At 29.2% G+C, this 21,821-nt stretch overlaps 4 protein-coding genes and 1 long non-coding RNA gene across 15 annotated transcripts; 2 read left to right on the top strand and 3 right to left on the bottom strand.

The window, feature by feature from the left end:
- Window positions 1-249: 249 nt before the first annotated feature.
- Window positions 250-5,281, bottom strand: LOC105674767 (DIS3-like exonuclease 2). Its single transcript, XM_067357989.1, has 8 exons — window positions 4,376-5,281; window positions 3,456-4,144; window positions 3,057-3,318; window positions 2,423-2,958; window positions 1,983-2,271; window positions 1,701-1,891; window positions 1,348-1,627; window positions 250-1,268 (listed from the first exon to the last, which is right to left on the bottom strand). The coding sequence occupies exons 1-8, from the start codon at window positions 4,643-4,645 to the stop codon at window positions 1,179-1,181; spliced, it is 2,607 nt and encodes an 868-aa protein (XP_067214090.1). The 5' UTR covers window positions 4,646-5,281; the 3' UTR covers window positions 250-1,178.
- LOC137000671 (uncharacterized) lies at window positions 4,535-6,348 on the top strand. Its single transcript, XR_010890941.1, has 2 exons — window positions 4,535-4,670; window positions 5,242-6,348. It is a non-coding gene; the product is annotated as an uncharacterized lncRNA (long non-coding RNA).
- LOC105674753 (DIS3-like exonuclease 2) lies at window positions 5,894-12,137 on the bottom strand. 7 transcript variants are annotated; one of them, XM_067357998.1, is made up of 8 exons: window positions 10,178-12,136; window positions 9,765-10,026; window positions 9,126-9,661; window positions 8,690-8,975; window positions 8,408-8,598; window positions 8,226-8,338; window positions 8,056-8,144; window positions 5,894-7,976 (listed from the first exon to the last, which is right to left on the bottom strand). In XM_067357998.1, the coding sequence occupies exons 1-8, from the start codon at window positions 10,672-10,674 to the stop codon at window positions 7,887-7,889; spliced, it is 2,064 nt and encodes a 687-aa protein (XP_067214099.1). In that variant the 5' UTR covers window positions 10,675-12,136; the 3' UTR covers window positions 5,894-7,886. The 7 variants fall into 7 exon arrangements, with proteins under 7 accessions (XP_067214099.1, XP_067214095.1, XP_067214096.1 ...); XM_067357994.1 differs by having other exon boundaries at window positions 8,056-8,338; window positions 10,178-10,890; window positions 11,095-12,134; XM_067357995.1 differs by having other exon boundaries at window positions 8,056-8,338; window positions 10,178-11,421; window positions 11,728-12,134.
- Window positions 12,138-12,328: 191 nt separating this feature from the next.
- Window positions 12,329-16,003, top strand: LOC137000670 (uncharacterized). Of its 3 annotated transcripts, XM_067358002.1 has the most exons (3): window positions 12,330-12,632; window positions 12,717-14,434; window positions 14,799-16,003. In XM_067358002.1, exon 2 carries the CDS (start codon window positions 12,717-12,719, stop codon window positions 14,292-14,294), a length of 1,578 nt encoding a protein of 525 aa, XP_067214103.1. In that variant the 5' UTR covers window positions 12,330-12,632; the 3' UTR covers window positions 14,295-14,434; window positions 14,799-16,003. The 3 variants fall into 3 exon arrangements, with proteins under 3 accessions (XP_067214102.1, XP_067214103.1, XP_067214101.1); XM_067358001.1 differs by having other exon boundaries at window positions 12,329-14,400; XM_067358000.1 differs by having other exon boundaries at window positions 12,330-14,434.
- Window positions 16,004-16,522: 519 nt separating this feature from the next.
- LOC137000669 (DIS3-like exonuclease 2) lies at window positions 16,523-21,592 on the bottom strand. Of its 3 annotated transcripts, none has more exons than XM_067357990.1 (9): window positions 21,240-21,592; window positions 20,666-20,933; window positions 19,679-20,367; window positions 19,282-19,543; window positions 18,650-19,185; window positions 18,210-18,498; window positions 17,928-18,118; window positions 17,590-17,860; window positions 16,523-17,510 (listed from the first exon to the last, which is right to left on the bottom strand). In XM_067357990.1, the coding sequence occupies exons 2-9, from the start codon at window positions 20,888-20,890 to the stop codon at window positions 17,415-17,417; spliced, it is 2,559 nt and encodes an 852-aa protein (XP_067214091.1). In that variant the 5' UTR covers window positions 20,891-20,933; window positions 21,240-21,592; the 3' UTR covers window positions 16,523-17,414. The 3 variants fall into 3 exon arrangements, with proteins under 3 accessions (XP_067214091.1, XP_067214092.1, XP_067214093.1); XM_067357991.1 differs by lacking the exon at window positions 21,240-21,592 and adding an exon at window positions 21,041-21,223; XM_067357992.1 differs by lacking the exon at window positions 16,523-17,510 and having other exon boundaries at window positions 17,693-17,874.
- Window positions 21,593-21,821: the final 229 nt, after the last annotated feature.

The following is a 21,821-nucleotide window of genomic DNA, read 5'->3' as shown; positions in this document are numbered from 1 at the left end:
TTTTTTGCGTTGTTCATAAAGATTATTTACAGTATTTATGCATTGATCACATGTAGATACCTTGTGTTACGGTATATACATGTATATATCATATTTATAATAAACTAAAATTTTATAACGACATATAATATCTACAATATCTTGACATCCCTAAAATGATATGATATAAAGAAGAAACTCTTTTCATAAATCATTATCCTATGTTTTCTATAGCAGGAATCCACATTTTATTAAAAATACACTTAAAAATGATTCAGTAATCTTTCTTTTATTCTCAATTAATATACAGATACTGAATATGTATAATAATATAAAAAATATTTTGACCTCATTGCATTAGAAAATTACGGTTTAAAAACTAAAAATAAAATATAAATTTGTAAAAGTAGATTGTATATCTTAGATCTTTTGCCTGTACTATGTTGTTTTTTCACTTGATTTAGTTTTTTAACTATAATATACTGATTTTATAATAATAAATAATTTTATCCTTTTAATAATGATAAAATATATAAAATATAACAATATATATTTTATATATACATATATTTAAAAAAATTATATATATATATATTTATAATATACATATTATATATTGTTCATAATAATTATGAAAATATATAATTATAAAGAAATTCTCAATAAGAGCATTGTACATGGTATTTCATTTAACTTGATCACATAAAATATTTCTTATTAAAAATAATTGCAGCATGATTGTTCTGAGTTAATGTTTCGAACCGGAGTTATTTGCTTCAGAACAGAATTAATTTTAATCGTACAAAGGAGACACTTTTTATATCCTTAATACGAATCAAAATACATATTTTAAATAGTCAACTTAGATGAAACATTTTGTACAAATAAATTTATAAATTTATAAATTTATAAAATATATAAAATATATTAATCCTGTGTTTAAAAACATTTTATACTTAAAACTTGTTACTTGATCATTTCTAATGCAATGACGATAAGGAAATTTCATATTTACAATTATAATTTGTGATTTTCCAAATTCTCGATTAAGTTAATATTTTTCGATATGTACACACTTCATATATGATATTTAAAAATCCTCGTCAAATTTCAATATTTCAACGATTTTGTCATATGACATATGACAGTCGAAGTGTGGCTTAAAAAATTAAAATATTAAAAATACAAATCTCTATCCATTATATTGGTCGCAAGAAAATTGCCTTCAAACGTAATTCTTCGGTAATTTTTTCTATGCGTACACGTACCAAACTAAACAAATTGATGACCTGAAACAAATATTGGCAGTACTTTACAATCATGTTGATATATCATCGTAAACTGAATCATAAAATATTACAGTAGTACCTGCGTTTTGGACGGTTTCTTCCAATTAATAATTAGTGTTGGTACATAATCCACAGAATAATTTATTGTGGCAATATATTCTATTTCTTTAAGATCTATTTTAAATTTTGCACCAATATCACAAAGCATGACTTCTATATTGTCCTCCTTCATGTATGTTACAATAGCTGAATCTTCAAAGGCATCAGCACAGCCTACCATATATGTAAAGAACTTCTCGATGCTCTGTTCTTGAGCTAATTTAGCACTGTGTTTCTTCACATTGCAATTAGCTGCAATTCTGTCAAAAATTAAAGTTTGGTAAGGCAAACTTTCTACAATTCTCTTCTTTATGTTACGCCATACATACATACTTGGAACACAGTTCAACTGTCCATTCCTTTGGCAAAGGTTTATCTGCGATCGTTGCATAAAGCAAACGGTGAGTTATACAGTCAGGATACCTTCGAATAGGAGAAGTGAAGTGTGTGTAAAGCGGCACATTTAATGCATAATGTTTTAAATCACTCGAAGAAATAGTAGAGGCACATACATATTCCGCACGCTAAAATATAAAATTTATAAAATTAGATTATGTATTTCTGATTAATAATTTTCATAAATTACATATATAAAAACCGTCAACGAATTCTTACCAACATTGTCTTTGAACACATATGTATGATAACCATCGTAATGGATTTCATACGATCGTTTACTGCAGCGGGATCATATTCTGGATTGTAACGATGGATGCTAGTCTGTAAGGCTCCAGCTGTTTCAATATCCAAATGAATTCCAAACTTTTGCAACATATCAACAACTGTCTTAAGATTTCGCATGTTTGGATTTCTATGAATACGTAATAAAGCTGTTTCTGGAATTGCTGTGTGCAAATGTGTAGCTACTGTTATATTTGCTTGCAACATAAATTCTTCTATAAGACTAAAACAATATACATACATTCAGATAATTAAACCATACAATTAAAAATAAAGTCACTTTTCTTGTACATAATATAAATGAACGCAATGTAATAATATTAATACAATGTAAATGCAAAGTTTAAAGAAATATAAATAAATAGAAACCACACCTGTTGCTATCTCTTTTTCCATCCAGATAAAAATTTGTAGGCGTTGGAAAGCCATGTTTTTGACTGAGATTGGCGTCTATAGATATTTGTAACTTTGGTTGGTCTAATCTAAGTGCACCATTACTAAATCGTATATTTCGCAGCTGAATGGATAGCTTGAATAATCTGTTTATTATGTCAGATAATGTCGATATTGTATGATCTCCTTTTATATCAAGAAAATCTGTAGGCCACGATTTTTCTGGATTGTCAATCATAGCTTGTGCCGATTCATAGGACATTTGACAACACGATTTTATTACAGTTTTCGCAAAACGATATTTCACGATTTTAGCATCCGGAGTCATTTCCCATATTACAGAAAAAGCTAATTTATCTTTTCCAGCTGCTAAAGAACAAAGTTGACTTAATTCTTCCGGTAACATGTGATAAGCTTTATGTGGCATATAAATAGTAGTAGCTCGTTTAGACACTTCAACATCTAGCGGAGAAAGAAATTCTAAATAGTGTGTGACGTCTGATATATGTACTCCAATCTAAAATTAATTAAAAATGGTATATATATATACATAAAAGCGATGCCTACTGATACCTTGTGAAACAATGCTCTTATTATGTTAAATTTTATAATTACTTCACAGTTTCCATTGTCCAAAACTTTACAAGAAATAGCATCATCTATATCAACAGCTGTTGCAGGATCTATTGTAAAAATGCATTCATGTCTCCAATCCTCTCTATCTTGTAGATCAGATTCCGTTAATACATAATTACTGCCTGGAAGTCCTTTCAATAATTCTTCTTTATACGGTGATATATCTAAGTTATTTTCAAGTAATATTGTTCGTAATTCCGCTTCTATTTCACCTACTTTACCCACTGTTGAAAGATATTTTCTGAAATATATACATTTATATGTATATTATATACAATATATAAAAATAATCAGAAATGTTGATATATATATATTTGCATAACAGAGATTGCATTAAACTTTCATTAATGTATATTTTCATACTTAATACAGACTTACCCAGATGCATATTTTTCTTGCTCCCATGAATCAATACTAACGAGAAATAAAAAATTCTCATAAAGATCAAGTTGACTCAAATATAAAGGCGGTAGTGATTCAGGATTTATGATAATCATTGGTATTTTTAGATCTCTTGGTCGAAGCAACACAAGTTTATTTATTCTTATTAAACAACCGACAGCTGTTCTTGGATGTATCTTTTCTAATATACAAACAATTTTACCAGTCTTTTGTATTTTTCCATCGGGATAGTTGATCCATGATTTTGTAGGCTTTATACATGCTACAACTAAATCTCTGTCAAAAGCACGATTTCTATCATATGAACCAATAATTAACAAATCGTGCTCCTTTTTATCCTCCATATCCAAATATGAATGGCTTGGATACTTATAAGGAGTGGGATTTACACGCAGATTTCCTTTTACATATTGTACATTATGTGATGTTTGATTGATCAAAATTTCCTGCATTTCTGACACAGGAATATAATCCAAAAATCCAGTTGTCTGATTTTCCTGTTTATTTTTTGTTTTGTTTGCCTTATTATCATTTACTACTTCCTTTCTATTATAATTACATTCTTTTAGTATATTATCTGTATTCGATACATTTTTACATGTTTCTGCATGTGCTTTTGTCTTTTCTACGAAATCTTTCTTTGTTATTATATCATGAGTACTGACCTATTAAAAAAAAAAAAAAAAAAACATTTTTATAATTGAAAAATTGTTGCATAATACATATACAGATAATAAATTTCTGTTATAAAATATTATAACTACTTATATTAATATAAATGTTTAAAATCTTGGTACAAGTAAAAGTACAATATTCAGTAAGAAATTATTATAACAATTAATAATAGACTGACAAAATTATAAAAAAATTTGTATTAACATATATTCAACACTAACCAAATTTGTAACTAAATTTTTAGTCATCCACTCATCAACATTGGGAATTTGTACGTCTTCGTTGTTTCTTTTTTCTTCCACTGATTCATTTTTTGCATTATAACGTTTTGTTTTGTGACTTGAAAAAACCTTTGATGTACTTGAAAATTGGGCAGATGTATTATTTTGCACAGTATTTGAGAAACTTGATGCAGCTTGCTCCTCTGTTTCATCTGCTGTAATCCTATCATATGTTGCATTTTGTTCTTTGGATGGAAGACTTGAAGACATCTCTAGCTTAGTTGCGAACTGTGTAGTAAGATCTACCAATTTGCTATATGTATTAAGAAACGTTTTATTTATTAAAAAATTTAACACTGTTTTTTTCACACCACTCTTTTGTTTATTTTTGCACGATGTAGTATGCTTCCCACAGGGATTTAGTTTGAACTTTCTTCATAATTTTGTCAATTTTCGATGACAAACGTTTATATTTAACGAATATTGGTGCAATAATGAAATAAATATGAAGTCGTATCTAATGCAAAACATGACTGAAAAAAAATAAGATACAGATAAAGCTTTTAATTCTTACGCCAAAAGTGAATTTCTGCGAATCAATTAGGAATCCCTAGCTTCGTTGAAAGGCGCTTTTGTAAATAATGAATATATATCTGCTATTGTAGCAAATTATGTGAAAAAAGATAAACATATGGTCGTTAAATTTGTAAGGGTAACCGGTGAAAATTTTGGTTAGGTTGAAATGTATTGAAATATACGCAACTTTTTACGCTGACATTCGACGCTCAATTTCAGCGTTTGGAGACATTACGTGATTAAAAATAACCAATTATTGCAATGGTTTTAATATTGACATAATTTTTTAGGCGTTCTGCAAAAATAGATGCGTTTAGAAAACGGTAGTGTGAGCGCTCATCACCATTGGAGTATTCTATCAGATCTTTTAGAGCCAACAAATCAACGTCGAGTGTTGACAGGACATACATAACAGTTGTGCAACTGTTGTGTTTTCTGAACGCACCCAATGTCATGCCGCAACAACCGCAAGAACTCTTTGATGAGCATCCCAGAGAGGAAATAAGAATACGCGCTAGTTTATCGAATTAATGAATTTTTTAAGGTTTATAATTACCCAGCAAGAAAGAGAATAAATCTGAATAAGAATTGTACTCTTTGATAATAGGGCAATAAATGCAATAATTGCAATTTTACATTTTTATTATATTATAATAAATGATTTATTTGTAAAATATATTATATATATATAAATAACATATATGTACACAGTAATCTACTGTATTTTACAAAAATCGTCAAAAGTATGAGGGAAATATATTTTACAAGAACTATTTTACAAGCACGAATAATTGGCGCTATTTTGCGATAATGTGTCGAATTAGAATATCACACAATAAATTAATTTATAGTAAATATTATTAATAATTGTTAATCGAATACTAACTATACTTATTATCTTTGTCATTCTATTAAAACATGTAGAATTAATAAAGACAAATATTTGGTTTAATAAATCAAGTGTTTTTTATATATTTCTCGTTAACAAGTTAATAATATTACATTACAAATGTGTAATATTATTTTTACAACCATATACTTTTATTCAATATTTATTTATTCTATAGAAATTCTTAGATAAAAGTATAATAAAATAATTGTAATATTGTAAATAATTGTAATTGTAAAAAATATAATTTTTTGTGTGTAAACTTCTGTATAAATATACATTATCATTTTTTTATAGAAATTTAGAAACATGGAGAACATGCAAAAGCTTACAAATAAAAAATCATATTTTATCTAAGAATTTCTATAACATAAATGTACATTATCTTATCTTTTCATACTTTTATCTTCTCAGTATTGTTACAAGTTTAGAGCTATTATTTTACATAATATTAAATGTATGTATAAGTGTATGGAATAAAGTTTTGTACATTCTATGTTTTCACACAGCATGTATATTTAGAGGACATTCCGGGCACATTCCAAAGATATCATATCTCTCAAAGATATCTTCAGGATATCTTCTGGATGCCTTTTGGATATGTGTGCTGTGTGAGTTAGTTTGATTAAATGTTAAAACATGTTAAAATGTTAATACCCCAATTAAGAGAAAATTTGGAAGCCTGCCGGCAGTTTGCGAGCATATTCGCTCAGAGCTTGACAGCAAATCCGGTGCCATTTGTGTTCGTATTAAGCTCGTGTTCTGCCGGTAGAACCTGTCGATATAGGTTGACAGCAGATTGACAGCAAAAAACAAGCAAGATCTGCGTAGTTTAATTTGGTGCCAAATTGTATGCAGAAATCGAGCAGAACCTGCCGTCACAATTTAAATGAACTAGCGGCATTTATGCTTCATTACAATTTTACATTTCTCGTTTCGCTTATTAAAAGTAGTAAATAAAGTATGCAAAGTATGTAACATACATTTCCTTAATCTACAATATCTTGTCATCCCTAAAATGATATGATTTGAAGAAGAAAATTGCATATGATACAATACACTCTTTTCATAAATCATTATCCCATGTTCTCTATAGCAGGAATTCGCATTTTATTAAAATTACACTTAAAAATGATTCAGTGATCTTTCTCTTATTCTCAATTAATATACAGATGCTGAATATGTATAATGGTATAAACAATATTTTGACCTCAATGCATTAGAAAATTACGTTTTAAAAACTGAAAATAATATATATATTTAAAAAAGTAGATTGTATATCTTAGATCTTTTGCCTGCACTATGTTGTTTTTTCACTTGATTTAGTTTTTCAACTATAATAATATATTGATTTTGTAATAATATACAATTTTATCATTTTAATAATGATAAAATATATAAAATATAACTATATATATATATATATATATATATATATATATATATACATTATTTAAAAATTATATATATATATATATTATATATTAATCATAATAATTATAAAAATATATAATTATAAAGAAATTCTCAATAAGAGCATTGTACATAGTACTTCATTTAACTTGATCACATAAAGTATTTCTTATTCAAAATACATTAAATCAGCATGACTGTTCTGACTTAATGTTTCTAACCGAAGTTATTTACTTCAGAACAGAATTAATTTTAATTCTACAAAAGAGACACTTTTTATATCTTTAATACGAATCAAAATACATATTTTAAATAGTCAAGTTAGATGAAACATTTTGTACAAATAAATTTATAAAATATATAAAATATATTGATTTTGTGTTTAAAACATTTTATACTTAAAAGTTGTTACTTGATAATTTCTAATGCAATGACGATAAGGAAATTGCATATTTACAATTATAATATGTGATTTTCCAAATTCTCGAGTGAGTTAATATTTTTCGATATGTATACACTTCATATATATTTAAAAATCCTCGTCAAATTTCAATATTTCAACGATTTTGTCATTTGACATATGGAAGTCGATGTGTGACTTAAAAAATCATTTAAAATACAAATTTCTATCTATTATATTGGTCGCACAAAGGTTGCCTTCAAACGTAATTCTTCGCTAATTTTTTCTAGACGTATACGTACCAAACTAAACAATTTGATGACCTGAAACAAATATTGGCAGTACTTTATAATCATGTTGATATATCGTCGTAAACTGAATCATAAAATATTACAGTTGTACCTGCGTTTTGGACGGTTTCTTCCAATTAATAGTTAGTGTTGGTACATAATCCATAGAATAATTTATTGTGGCAGTGGTATATTCTATTTCTAAAAGATCTATTTTAAATTTTGCACCAATATTACAAAGCATGACTTCTATATTGTCCTCCTTCAGATATGATACAATACCTGAAATTTCAAAGGCATCTGCACGACCTATTATATATGTAAAGAACAACTCGATGCTCTGTTCTTGAGCTAATTGAGCACTGTGTTTCTTCACATTGCAATTGGCTGCAATTCTGTCACAAATTAAAACTTGGTAAAGCAAACTTTCTACAATTCTCTTCTTTATGTTACGCCATACATACTTGGAACACAATTCAACTGTCCATTTCTTTGGCAAAGGTTTATCCGCGATCGTTGCATGAAGCAAACGGTGAGTTATACAGTCAGCATACCTTCGTATAGGAGAAGTGAAGTGTGTGTAAAGCGGCACATTTAATGCATAATGTTTTAAATCACTCGGAGAAATGGCAGAGGCACATACGTATTCCGCACGCTAAAATATAAAATTTATAAAATTAGATTATGTATTTCTGATTAATAATTTTCATAAATTAGATATATAAAAACCGTCAACGAATTCTTACCAGCATTGTCTTTAAACACATATGTATAACAACCGTCGTAACAGAATTCATACGATCGTTTACTGCAGGATTATATTCTGGATTGAAATGATGGATGCTAGTCTGTAAAGCTCCAGCTGTTTCAATATCCAAAGGAATTCCAAACCTTTGCAACAAATCAACAACTGTCTTAAGATTTCGCATATTTGGATTTCTATGAATACGTAATAAAGCTGTTTCTGGAATTGCTGTGTGCAAATGTGTAGCTACTGTTATATTTGCTTGCCACATAAATTCTTCTACAAGGCTAAAACAATATATATACATTCAGATAATTAAACTATACAATTAAAATTAAAGTCACTATTCTTGTATATATTATAAATGAACGCAATGTAATAATATTAATACAATGTAATGCAAACTTGAGAAAAATATAAGTAAATAGAAACCACACCTGTTGCTATCTTTTTTTTCCAACAGATAAAAATTTGTAGGCATTGGAAAGCGATGTTTTTTACTGAGATTATCGTCTATAGATATTTGTAACTTTGGTTGGTCTAATCTAAGTGCACCATTACTAAATCGTATTTTTTGCAGCTGAATGGATAGCTTGAATAATCTGTTTATTATGTCAGATAATGTCGATATTGTATGATCTCCTTTTATATCAAGAAAATCTGTAGGCCACAATTTTTCTGGATTGTCAATCATAGCTTGTGCCGACTCATAGGACATTTGACAGCACGACCTTATTACAGTTTTCGCAAAACGATTTTTCACGATTTTAGCTTCTGGAGTCATTTCCCATATTACAGAAAAAGCTAATTTATCTTTTCCAGCTGCTAAAGAACAAAGTTGAATTAATTCCTCCGGTAACATGTGATAAGCTTTATGTGGCATATAAATAGTAGTAGCTCGTTTAGACACTTCAACATCTAATTGAGAAAGAAATTCTAAATAATGTGTGACGTCTGATATATGTACTCCAATCTAAAATTAATTAAAAAGTATGTATATATACATATATATATATACATAAAAGCGATGCCTATTTGTCAAACAATGTTCTTTTTATGCTAAATTTAATAATTACTTCATAGTTTCCATTGCCCAAAACTTTACAAGAAATAGCATTGTCTATATCAACAGCTGTTGCAGAATCTATCGTAAAAATGCATTCATGTCTCCAATCCTCTCTATCTTGTAGGTCAGAATCCGTTAATACATAATCACTGCCTGGAAGACCTTTCAATAATTCTTCTTTATATGGTGATATATCTAAATTATTTTCAAGTAATATTGTTCGTAATTCCACTTCTATTTCACCTACTTTACCCACTATTGAAAGAATTTTCCTGAAATATATATATATATTATACATATATATGTAATATATATTATATACAATATATAGAAATAATCAGAAATGTTGATATAAATATTTGCATAACGAAGATTGCATTATTCTTTTATTAATGTATATTTTCATACTTAATTCAGACTTACCCAGATGCATATTTTTCTTGCTTCCATGAATCAATACTAACGAGAATTAAATAATTCTCAAAAAGTGTTTTGTTCGTCTCATAAAGTTCTGGTACCATAAAATGGAAACGCACTAGTGATTTAGGATTTATGATAATCATTGGTATTTTTAAATCTCTTGGTCGTAGCAACACAAGTCCATTTCTCTTTATTAAACAACCGACTGCTGTTCTAGGATGTACCTTTTCTAATATACAAACAATTCTACCAGTCTTTTGTATTTTTCCCTTGGGATAGCTGATCCATGCATATTCAGGATTTATACATGCTACAACTAAATCTCTGTCAAAGGCTCGATTTCTATTATATGAACCAATCATTAACAAATCGTGCTCTTTTTTATCCTCCATATCTAAATACGAATGGTTTGGATACTTAAAAGAAGTGGGCTTTACATGCAGATTCCCTTTTACATATTGTACATTATGTGATGTTTGATTCTTCAAAATTTCCTGCATTTCTGACACAGAAATATAATCCAAAAATCTATTTGTTGTCTGATTTGCCTGTTTCTTTTTTCTTTTGTTTGTCTTATCATCATTTACTACTTCCTTTCTGTTATAATTACATTCTTTTAATATATTATCTGTATCCGATAAATTTTTCGCTGTTTCTGCATGTGCTTTTGTCTTTTTTACGAAATCTTTCTTTGTTATTATATCATGAATGCTGACCTATTGAAAAAAAAATTCATTTTCATAATTAGAAAATTGTTGCACAATTCATATAGAGATAATAAATTTTTGTTATAAAATATTATAAGTAATTATATTAATATAAATATTTAAAATCTTGGTACAAGCAAAAATACAATATTCAGTAAGAAATTATAACAATTAATAATAGAGTGACAAAATTATTAAAAAATTTGTATTAACATATATTGAACACTAATCAAATTTGTAACAAAACTTTCAGTCATCCACTCATCAACATTGGGAATTTGTACGTCTTCGTTGTTTCTTTTTTCTTCCACTGATTCATTTTTTGCATTATAACGTTTTGTTTTGTGACTTGAAAAAACCTTTGATGTACTTGAAAATTGGGCAGATGTATTATTTTGCACAGTATTTGAGAAACTTGATACAGTTTGCTCCTCCGTTTCATCTGCTGTAGTCCTATATGTTGCATTTTTTTCTTTGGATGGAAAACTTGAAGACATCTCTAGCTTAATTGCAAACTGTGTAGTAAGATCTACCAAATTTCTATATGTATTAACAAACGATTTATTTATTAAAGAATTTGTATTATTATTTATATTTATTTATATATTTATTAAGAATTTATTAATGAACACTGTTTTTTTCACACCACTCTTTTGTTTATTTTTGCACAATGTAGTATGCTTTCCACAGGATTTAGTTTGAACTTTCATCACAATTTTGTTAATTTTCGATGACAAACGTTTATATTTAACGAATATTGGTGCAATAATGAAATAAATATCAGTCGTATCTAATGCAAAACATGACTAAAAAAAATAAGAAACAGATAAAGCTTTTAATTCTTACGCCAAAAGTGAATTTCTTCGAATCAATGAAGAATCCCTAGCTTCGTTGAAAGGCGCTTTTGTAAATGATGAATATATACCTGCTATTGTAGCAGTTCAAATTATGTGAAAAAGATGAATATATGGTCGTTAAATTTGTAAGGTTAACCGGTGAAAAATTTGGTTAGGTTAGGTTGAAATGTATTGAAATAAAAGCGCCCTTTTACGCTGACGCTTGACGCTCAATTTCAGCGTTTGGGGACATGACGTGATAAAAAATTACCAACTGTTGCAATGGTTTTAATATTGACATAATATTTTAGGCGTTCTGCACAAATAGATGCGTTCAGAAAACGATTGTGTGATCGTTCATGGCGCTCATCACCATTGGAATATTCTATCAGATCTTTTAGAGCCAACAAATAAACGTCGAGTGTTGACAAGCCATACATAACAGTTGTGCAACTGTTGTGTTTTCTGAACGCACCCAATGTCATGCCGCAACAATCGCAAGAACTCTTTGATGAGCATCCCAGAGAGAAAATGAGAATACGCGCTAGTTTATCGAATTAATGAATTCTTTAAGGGGGAACACCACGGTGACGGTTTCAAAAAATCGATTTTTTTTTTTTGCATTTTTGTGATGTTTGGAGTCTTAAAAATATGTCCCTATAATATTATGGTGAAATTCGTAACGGAACTATAGTAAATATGTCATAGAGTAGAACTTGGTCAGATGCCGCTAGTAGAACCGGCCGCGCGCTACCTGAAAAGATTCGGCAGTCCCCTTGATCTGTCTATAGGGAGTTTTACCGGTATTCTTTTGTTGTCTACGTGCTTGAGTTCTGTTGTATAGTATGTACATATGTTTTTGTGACGACCGTTAAGCGTGTAAAAATAGTCTTTCGGCAACCTTCGAAGCGTAAGGTTCGTAGCAAACGTTGATTTGAAAATCTAAGAGTTATTTGGTTATTTATTTAGTTTATTAGAGATATTCATTTTATGTTAAAGATGGATCGAAAAGGCAAGAAACAATCTAATCCGAAACCAACTAAAGACGGCAAAAAATTGAAACGTCCTCTGAATCGATTTGAAATAGAACAAAATGTAGGCGACAAAAGCACGTCATCCAAAAAATTGAAAACCGTTGATAAGGATATTGATATTGATCCAACAATATCATATAGAATTTTAAATTTTTTTTCGGTTTTTCCCGTTATGGCAGTATTTCTGTGTTGCAAAACGTGTGGAAGTGAGATAGAATTTCACGAAACAAGTAAACGTGGCCTCGGATTTAAATTAGTTATCAAATGTAAAGAATGTGATCCGAAATACATCGAATCGTGTCCTCTTATTTCTAATGCATATGAAATAAACAAAAGATTTATATTTGCAATGAGGTTATTGGGAATCGGATTGAATGGAGCAGAAAAGTTTTGCGGACTAATGGATTTGCCTCGACCTATCTTCCGTTCCTTCTATGACTCTCTCGTGAAACAAATCCACACTGCTGCAAAATCGATTTGTAATATTTCATTAAAATCTAGTGCACAAGAGGAAAAAATGAAAACTGCAGAAGCATTAAATGTTCAAGAGACTACAGAAATTACAGTATCTGGTGACGGAAGCTGGAAAAAAAGGGGCTTTAGTTCGTTGTTCGGCGTTTCATCTCTGATCGGTTATTATACAAGTAAAGTACTCGATATAAGTGTAAAATCTTCCTTTTGTAAAGCCTGCACTTTTTGGGAAAAACGAAGCAATACTGTAGAATACGAAGAGTGGTTACAATCTCATATAGATGAATGCACGGCAAATCATGAAGGCTCCTCTGGCAAAATGGAAGTCGATGGAATTCGCGAAATGTTTCTAAGATCCGAAGATCTTCACAATGTTCGATATATAAATTATATTGGAGACGGTGACAGCAAAACTTACAAAGCAATCGTCGATTCGGTTCCGTATCCTGTTACAAAAAAAGAGTGCATTAACCACGTACAAAAAAGAATGGGCGCAAGGCTACGTAAATGTAAAAAAGAAAATAAAGGACTAGGAGGTAAAGGAAAACTTACAGCGAAATTAATTGATGATTTAAGTACTTTTTACGGACTAGCTATTCGCAGACATCAAAATTCTGTGGATGAAATGTATAAAGCAATTTGGAGTACTCTGTATCACAAGAGTTCATCTGACGACAATCCGAAACATGATTATTGCCCGGAGGGGCCAAATTCTTGGTGCACTTGGCAGCGAGCAAAAGCTGTACGACAAAGCGATTATACACACAAAACACCGCTTCCTGATGTAGTCATTGATGCAATCACTCCCATTTATAAAGATTTGAGTGATAAAAGGTTACTTGAAAAATGCTTGGGAGGTTTTACTCAAAATAATAATGACAGTTTTAACAACATGATTTGGAGCATCGATCCAAAAACAACATCAAGTGGAGGTATAGTCGTAGAAATCGCTGCAAGCATTGCTGTTTGTATTTTTAATGATGGATACACCGATGTATTAAAAATAATGGAGCTGCTGGGAATTAGAATTGGACTGTCAGCATCACAATTTCGCGACTACAAGGACGATTAACGGCTTTCACTTGCAAACCTCCGAACGCAATCGGCGACGCGTGAGGAAAGATTGCGAAGAAAGCAAAGCAGAAACGAAGCCGAAGAACTAGCTATTGCTTCAGAAGGTACTTCATATGCACCCGGATTGGACGCACTTTGGTTCGTTACAAAATTTTATCGTTTTATATGAACCAATTAGTTGTAAAACTTTAAACGCGTTTTTCTCGAAACCACGTTTTCGTAACTGGGCGCTCTTATATCTCGGCCAATTTTTATCCGAATAACTTGAAATTTGGACAGAATGTTTACAACAAAATTGTCTTCAGTTGCACGTACGGATTTTTCAATCGGATTATTAGTTTTTAAAAAACAATTAAAGAAGTAACGAATTTTTGTTGAAAAATTAAAAACTTTTTTTTTAAACAGTGCCATTTTGTCAAAAATTATTTTATCAAAAAATCCGTACGTGCAACTAAAACTACATTCATATACTTTAAATCACAATTTAAAAAATTTATTTCAGAGCTCCCGTTCAGATGCAGCACGAGCGCCCGTGCACCCATGTTTTTTCAGACGAGGTGCACATCAATCACCATAGTTATTATAAATATGAATATTATTTTATGAAATTTTTTTTGTAACATAATATAAGTATGTACTTTTAACATATATAGTTTATAAATTAAACAAACTATTAGATAATGAAAAAAAAATTCACGAAAATAGCCTTTTTTTTCGGCCGTCACCCTGGTGTTCCCTCTTAAGGCTTATAATTTTCCAGCAAGAAAAAGAATAAATCTCAATAAAAAGTGTACTTTTTGATAATTGGGCAATAAATGTAATAATTGCAATTATACATTTTTATTATATTATAATAAATTATTTATTTGTAAAATATACTATAAATAACATATGTGTACACAGTAATCTACTGTATATTACAAAAATCGTCAAAAGTATGAGGGAAATATATTTTACAAGAACTTGCACAAATAATAGGCGCTATTTTGCGATAAATAGTCGAAATAGAATGTCACACAATAAATTAATTTATAGTAAATATTATTAATAATTATTAATCAAATATTAACTATACTTATTATCTTTGTCATTCTCTTAAAAGATGTGGAATTAATGAAGACAAATATTTGGTTTAATAAACCAAGTGTTCTATATTTCTCGTTAACAAGTTAATAATATTACATTACAAATGTGTAATATTATTTTTACAACCATATACTTTTATTCAATATTTATTTATTCTATAGAAATTCTTAGATAAAAGTATAATAAAATAATTGTAATATTGTAAATAATTGTAATTGTAAAAAATATAATTTTTTGTGTGTAAACTTCTGTATAAATATACATTATCATTTTTTTATAGAAATTTAGAAACATGGAGAACATGCAAAAGCTTACAAATAAAAAATCATATTTTATCTAAGAATTTCTATAACATAAATGTACATTATCTTATCTTTTCATACTTTTATCTTCTCAGTATTGTTACAAGTTTAGAGCTATTATTTTACATAATATTAAATGTATGTATAAGTGTATGGAATAAAGTTTTGTACATTCTATGTTTTCACACAGCATGTATATTTAGAGGACATTCCGGGCACATTCCAAAGATATCATATCTCTCAAAGATATCTTCAGGATATCTTCTGGATGCCTTTTGGATATGTGTGCTGTGTGAGTTAGTTTGATTAAATGTTAAAACATGTTAAAATGTTAATACCCCAATTAAGAGAAAATTTGGAAGCCTGCCGGCAGTTTGCGAGCATATTCGCTCAGAGCTTGACAGCAGATCCGGTGCCATTTATGTTTGCATTAAGCTCGTGTTCTGCCGGCAGAACCTGTCTATATAGGTTGACAGCAGATTGACGGCAAAAAACAAGCAAGATCTGCGTAGATTAATTGGTGTCAAATTGTGTGCAGAAATCGAGCAGAACCTGTCGTCACAATTTAAATTGACTAGCGGCATTTAAATGCTTCATTACAATTTTACATTTCTCGTTCCGCTTATTAAAAGTAGTAAATGAGGTATGCAAAGTATGTAACATATATTTCCTTAACCTACAATATCTTGTTATCCCTAAAATGATATGATTTAAAGAAGAAAATTGCGTATAATACAATACACTCTTTTCATAAATCATTATCCCATGTTCTCTATAGCAGGAATCTGCATTTTATTAAAAATACACTTAAAAATTGATTGAAAAATACACTTGAAAAATGATTCAGTGATCTTTCTTTTATTCTCAATTAATATACAGATGCTATATATGTATAATGGTATAAACAATATTTTGATCTCATTGCATTAGAAAATTACGTTTTAAAAACTGAAAATAATATATATATTTAAAAAAGTAGATTGTATATCTTAGATCTTTTGCCTGCACTTGTTTTTTCACTTGATTTAGTTTTTCAACTATAATAATATATTGATTTTATAATACTATATAATTTTATCATTTTAATAATGATGAAATGTATAAAATATAACTATATATTTTATATATATATATAAGTATATATATAATATATATATTATATATTATTCATAATAATTATGAAAATATATAATTATAAAGAAATTCTCAATAAGAGCATTGTACATGGTATTTCATTTAACTGACCACATAAAATGTTTCTTATTCAAAATACATTAAGTCAGCATGATTGTTCTGATTTAATGTTTCTAACCGGAGTTATTTGCTTCGGAACAGAATTAATTTTAATCGTATAAAGTAGACACTTTTTATATCCTTAATTCGAATCAAAATACATATTTCAAATAGACAAGTTAGATGAAACATTTTGTAGAAATTTATAAAATTTATAAAATATATAAAATATATTGATCCTGTGTTTAAAAACATTTTACACTTAAAACTTGTTACATGATAATTTCTAATACAATGACGGTAAGGAAATTTCATATTTGCAATTATAATTTGTGATTTTCCAAATTCTCGATTAAGTTAATATTTTTCGATATGTATACACTTAATATATATTTAAAAATCCTCGTCAAATTTCAATATTTCAACGATTTTGTCATATGACATATGAAAGTCGATGTGTGGCTTAAAAAATCATTAAAAATACAAATTTCTATCCATTATATTGGTCGCTGTAAAGTTGCCTTCAAACGTATTCTGCCTTCTTCGCAAATTTTTTCTAGGCGCACACGTACCAAACTAAACAAATGGATGGGCTAAAACAAATATTGGCAGTACTTTATAATCATGTTGATATATCATCGTAAACTGAATCGTAAAATATTACAGTAGTACCTGCGTTTTGGACGGTTTCTTCCAATTAATAATTAGTGTTGGTACATCATTTATTGTAACAGTGGTATGTTCTATTCTTTGAAGATCTATTTTAAATTTTGCTCCAATATCACAAAGCATGACTTCTATATTGCTCCCCTTCAGGTATGTTACAATAGCTGAATTTTCAAAGGCAACTCTATTACCTACCATATATGTAAAGAACATCTCGATGCTCTGTTTATGAGCTAAATGAGCACTGTGCTTCTTCACATTGCAATTGGCTGCAATTCTGTCAAATTAAAGCTTATTAAAGCAAATTTTTTACAATTCTCTTCTTTATGTTACGCCATACATACTTGGAACACAATTTAACTGTCCATTTCTTTGGCAAAGGCTTATCCGCGGTCGTTGCATAAAGCAAACGGTGAGTTATACAGTCAGCATACATTCGTACAGGAGAAGTAAAGTGTGTGTAAAACGACACATTTAATGAATAATGTTTTAAATCACTCGAAGAAATGGTAGAAGCACATACGTATTCCGAACGCTAAAATATAAAATTTATAAAATTAGATTATGTATTCTTGATTAATAATTTTTATAAATTAGATATATAAAAAGCGTCAATGAATTCTTGCCCGCATTGTCTTTGAACACATATGTATGATAACCATCGTAATGGATTTCATACGATCGTTTACTGCAGCGGGATCATATTTTGGATTGTAACGATGGATGCTGGTCTGTAAGGCTCCAGCTGTTTCAATATCCAAATAAACTCCAAACTTTTGCAACATATCAACAACTGTCTTAAGATTTCGCATGTTTGGATTTCTATGAATACGTAATAAAGCTGTTTCTGGAATTGCTGTGTGCAAATGTGTAGCTACTGTTATATTTGCTTGCAACATAAATTCTTCTATAAGACTAAAACAATATACATACATTCAGATAATTAAACCATACAATTAAAAATAAAGTCACTTTTCTTGTACATAATATAAATGAACGCAATGTAATAATATTAATACAATGTAAATGCAAAGTTTAAAGAAATATAAATAAATAGAAACCACACCTGTTGCTATCTCTTTTTCCATCCAGATAAAAATTTGTAGGCGTTGGAAAGCCATGTTTTTGACTGAGATTGGCGTCTATAGATATTTGTAACTTTGGTTGGTCTAATCTAAGTGCACCATTACTAAATCGTATATTTCGCAGCTGAATGGATAGCTTGAATAATCTGTTTATTATGTTAGACAATGTCGATATTGTATGATCTCCTTTTATATCAAGAAAATCTGTAGGCCACGATTTTTCTGGATTGTCAATCATAGCTTGTGCCGATTCATAAGACATTTGACAGCACGACCTTATTACAGTTTTCGCAAAACGATTTTTCACGATTTTACCATCTGGAGTCATTTCCCATATTACAGAAAAAGCTAATTTATCTTTTCCAGCTGCTAAAGAACAAAGTTGCATTAATTTCTCCGGTAACATGTGATAAGTTTTATGTGGCATATTAATAGTAGTAGCTCGTTTAGATACTTCAACATCTAGCGGAGAAAGAAATTCTAAATAGTGTGTGACGTCTGATATATGTACTCCAATCTAAAATTAATTAAAAATGGTATATATATACATAAAAGCGATGCCTACTGATACCTTGTGAAACAATGTTCCTATTATGTTAAATTTAATAATTACTTCACAGTTTCCATTGTCCAAGACTTTACAAGAAATAGCATCATCTATATCAACAGCTGTTGCAGGATCTATCGTAAAAATGCATTCATGTCTCCAATCCTCTCTATCTTGTAGATCAGAATCCGTTAATACATAATTACTGTCTGGAAGTCCTTTCAATAATTCTTCTTTATACGGTGATATATCTAAGTTATTTTCAAGTAATATTGTTTGTAATTCCGCTTCTATTTCACCTACTTTACCCACTGTTGAAAGAATTTTCCTGAAATATATACATTTATATCTATATTATATATAATTAATAAAAATAATCAGAAATGTGGATATATATATTTGCATAACAGAGATTGCATTAAACTTTCATTAATGTATATTTTCACACTTGATACAGACTTACCCAGATGCATAATCTTCTTGCTCCCATGAATCAATACTAACGAGAAATAAAAGATTCTCATAAGAATCTGGTTGTTTAAAATATGAAGACGGTAGTGATTTAGGATTTATGATAATCATTGGTATTTTTAGATCTCTTGGTCGAAGCATCACATGTTCATTTTTTTTTATTAAACAACCAACTGCTGTTCTTGGATGTACCTTTTCTAATATACAAACAATTTTACCAGTCTTTTGTGTTTTTCCATCGGGATATCTCATCCATAAACATTCAGAATTTATAGATGCTACAACTAAATCTCTGTCAAAAGCACCATTTCTATCAGAACCAAGAATTAACAAATCGTGCTCCATTTTATCCTTCATATCTAAATACGAATGGCTTGTATAATTATAAGGAGTGGGATTTACACGCAGATTTCCTTTTACATATTGTTCATTATGTGATGTTTGATTGTTCAAAATTTCCTGCATTTCTGCCACAGAAATATAATCCAAAAATTCAGTTGTTGTCTGATTTTCCTGTTTATTTTTTGTTTTGTTTGCCTTATCATCATTTACTACTTCCTTTCTATTATAATTGTATTCTTTTAGTATATTATCTATATCTGATACATTTTTTGCTGTTTCTGCATATGCTTCTGTCTCTTCTACGAAATCTTTCTTTGTTATTATATCATGAGTACTGACCTATTAAAAACAAAAAAAATTATTTTTATGATTGGAAAACTGTTGCACAATACATATAGAGATAATAATTTTATGTTATAAAATAACTAATTTATAACTGAGTTATAAGTAATTATATTTATATAAATGTTTAAAATCTTGGTACAAGCAAAAATACAATATTCAGTACGAAATTATTATAACAATCAATAATAGACTGACAAAATTATAAAAAAATTTATATTAACATATACTCAACACTAATCAAATTTGTAACTAAATTTTTAGTCATTCACTGATTAAAATTGAGAATTCGTACGTCTTTCTTGTTTCTTTTTTCTTCCACTGATTCATTTCTTGCAATATAACGTTTTAGGCTGTTTGTTTTGTGACTTGAAGAAGAAACCTTTGATGTACTTGGAAATTGAGCAGATGCTGTATTATTTTGCATTGAGAAACTTGATGCAGCTTGCTCCTCCGTTTCATCTGCTGTAGTCCTATCACATGTTGCATTTTTTTCTTTGGATGGAAGACTTGAAGACATCTCTAGCTTAGTTGCAAACTGTGTAGTAAGATCTACCAAATTTCTATATGTATTAACAAACGATTTATTTATTAAAGAATCTGTTTTTGTTATTTATATTTATTTATATATTTATTAAGAATTTATTAAAGAACACTGTTTTCTTCACACCACTCTTTTGTTTATTTTTGCACAATGTAGTATGCTTCCCACAGGATTTAGTTTGAACTTTCTTCATTATTTTGTCAATTTTCGATGACGAATGTTTATATTTAACGATTATTGGTGCAATAATGAGATAAATATTAATCGTATCTAATGCAAAAAATGACTGAAAAAAAAAAAGAAACACAAAACTTTTAATTCTTACGCCAAAAGTGAATTTCTGCGAATTAATTAGAAATCCCTAGCTTCGTTGAAGAGCGCTTTCGTAAATGATGAATATATACCTGCTATTGTAGCAGTTCAAATTATGTAAAAAAAGATAAACATATGGTCGTTAAATTTGTAAGGGTAACCGGTGAAAATTTTGGTTAAATGTGTTGAAATAAAAGCGCCTTTTTACGCTGATGCTCGACGCTCAATTTCAGCGTTTGGAGACATTACGTGATTAAAAATAATCAATTATTGCAATGGTTTTAATATTGACATAATTTTTTAGGCGTTCTGCAAAAATAGATGCGTTCAGAAAACGGTAGTGTGAGCGCTCATCACCATTGGAGTATTCTATCAGATCTTTTAGAGCCAACAAATCAACATCGAGTGTTGACAGGACATACATAACAGTTGTGCAACTGTTGTGTTTCCTGAACGCACCCAATGTCACGCCGCAACAATCGCAAGAACTCTTCGATTAGCATCCCAGAGGGGAAATGAGAATACGCGCTAGTTTATCGAATTAATGAATTCTTTAAGGCTTATAATTGCCCAGCAAGAAAGAGAATAAATCTGA

The sequence above is a fragment of the Linepithema humile genome, chromosome 6 (genome assembly GCF_040581485.1).
Source record: "Linepithema humile isolate Giens D197 chromosome 6, Lhum_UNIL_v1.0, whole genome shotgun sequence".
NCBI classification, from domain to species: domain Eukaryota; kingdom Metazoa; phylum Arthropoda; class Insecta; order Hymenoptera; family Formicidae; genus Linepithema; species Linepithema humile.
The sequence above is the reverse complement of the archived record's forward strand: the minus strand, read 5'-3'. Positions and strand labels throughout refer to the sequence as shown.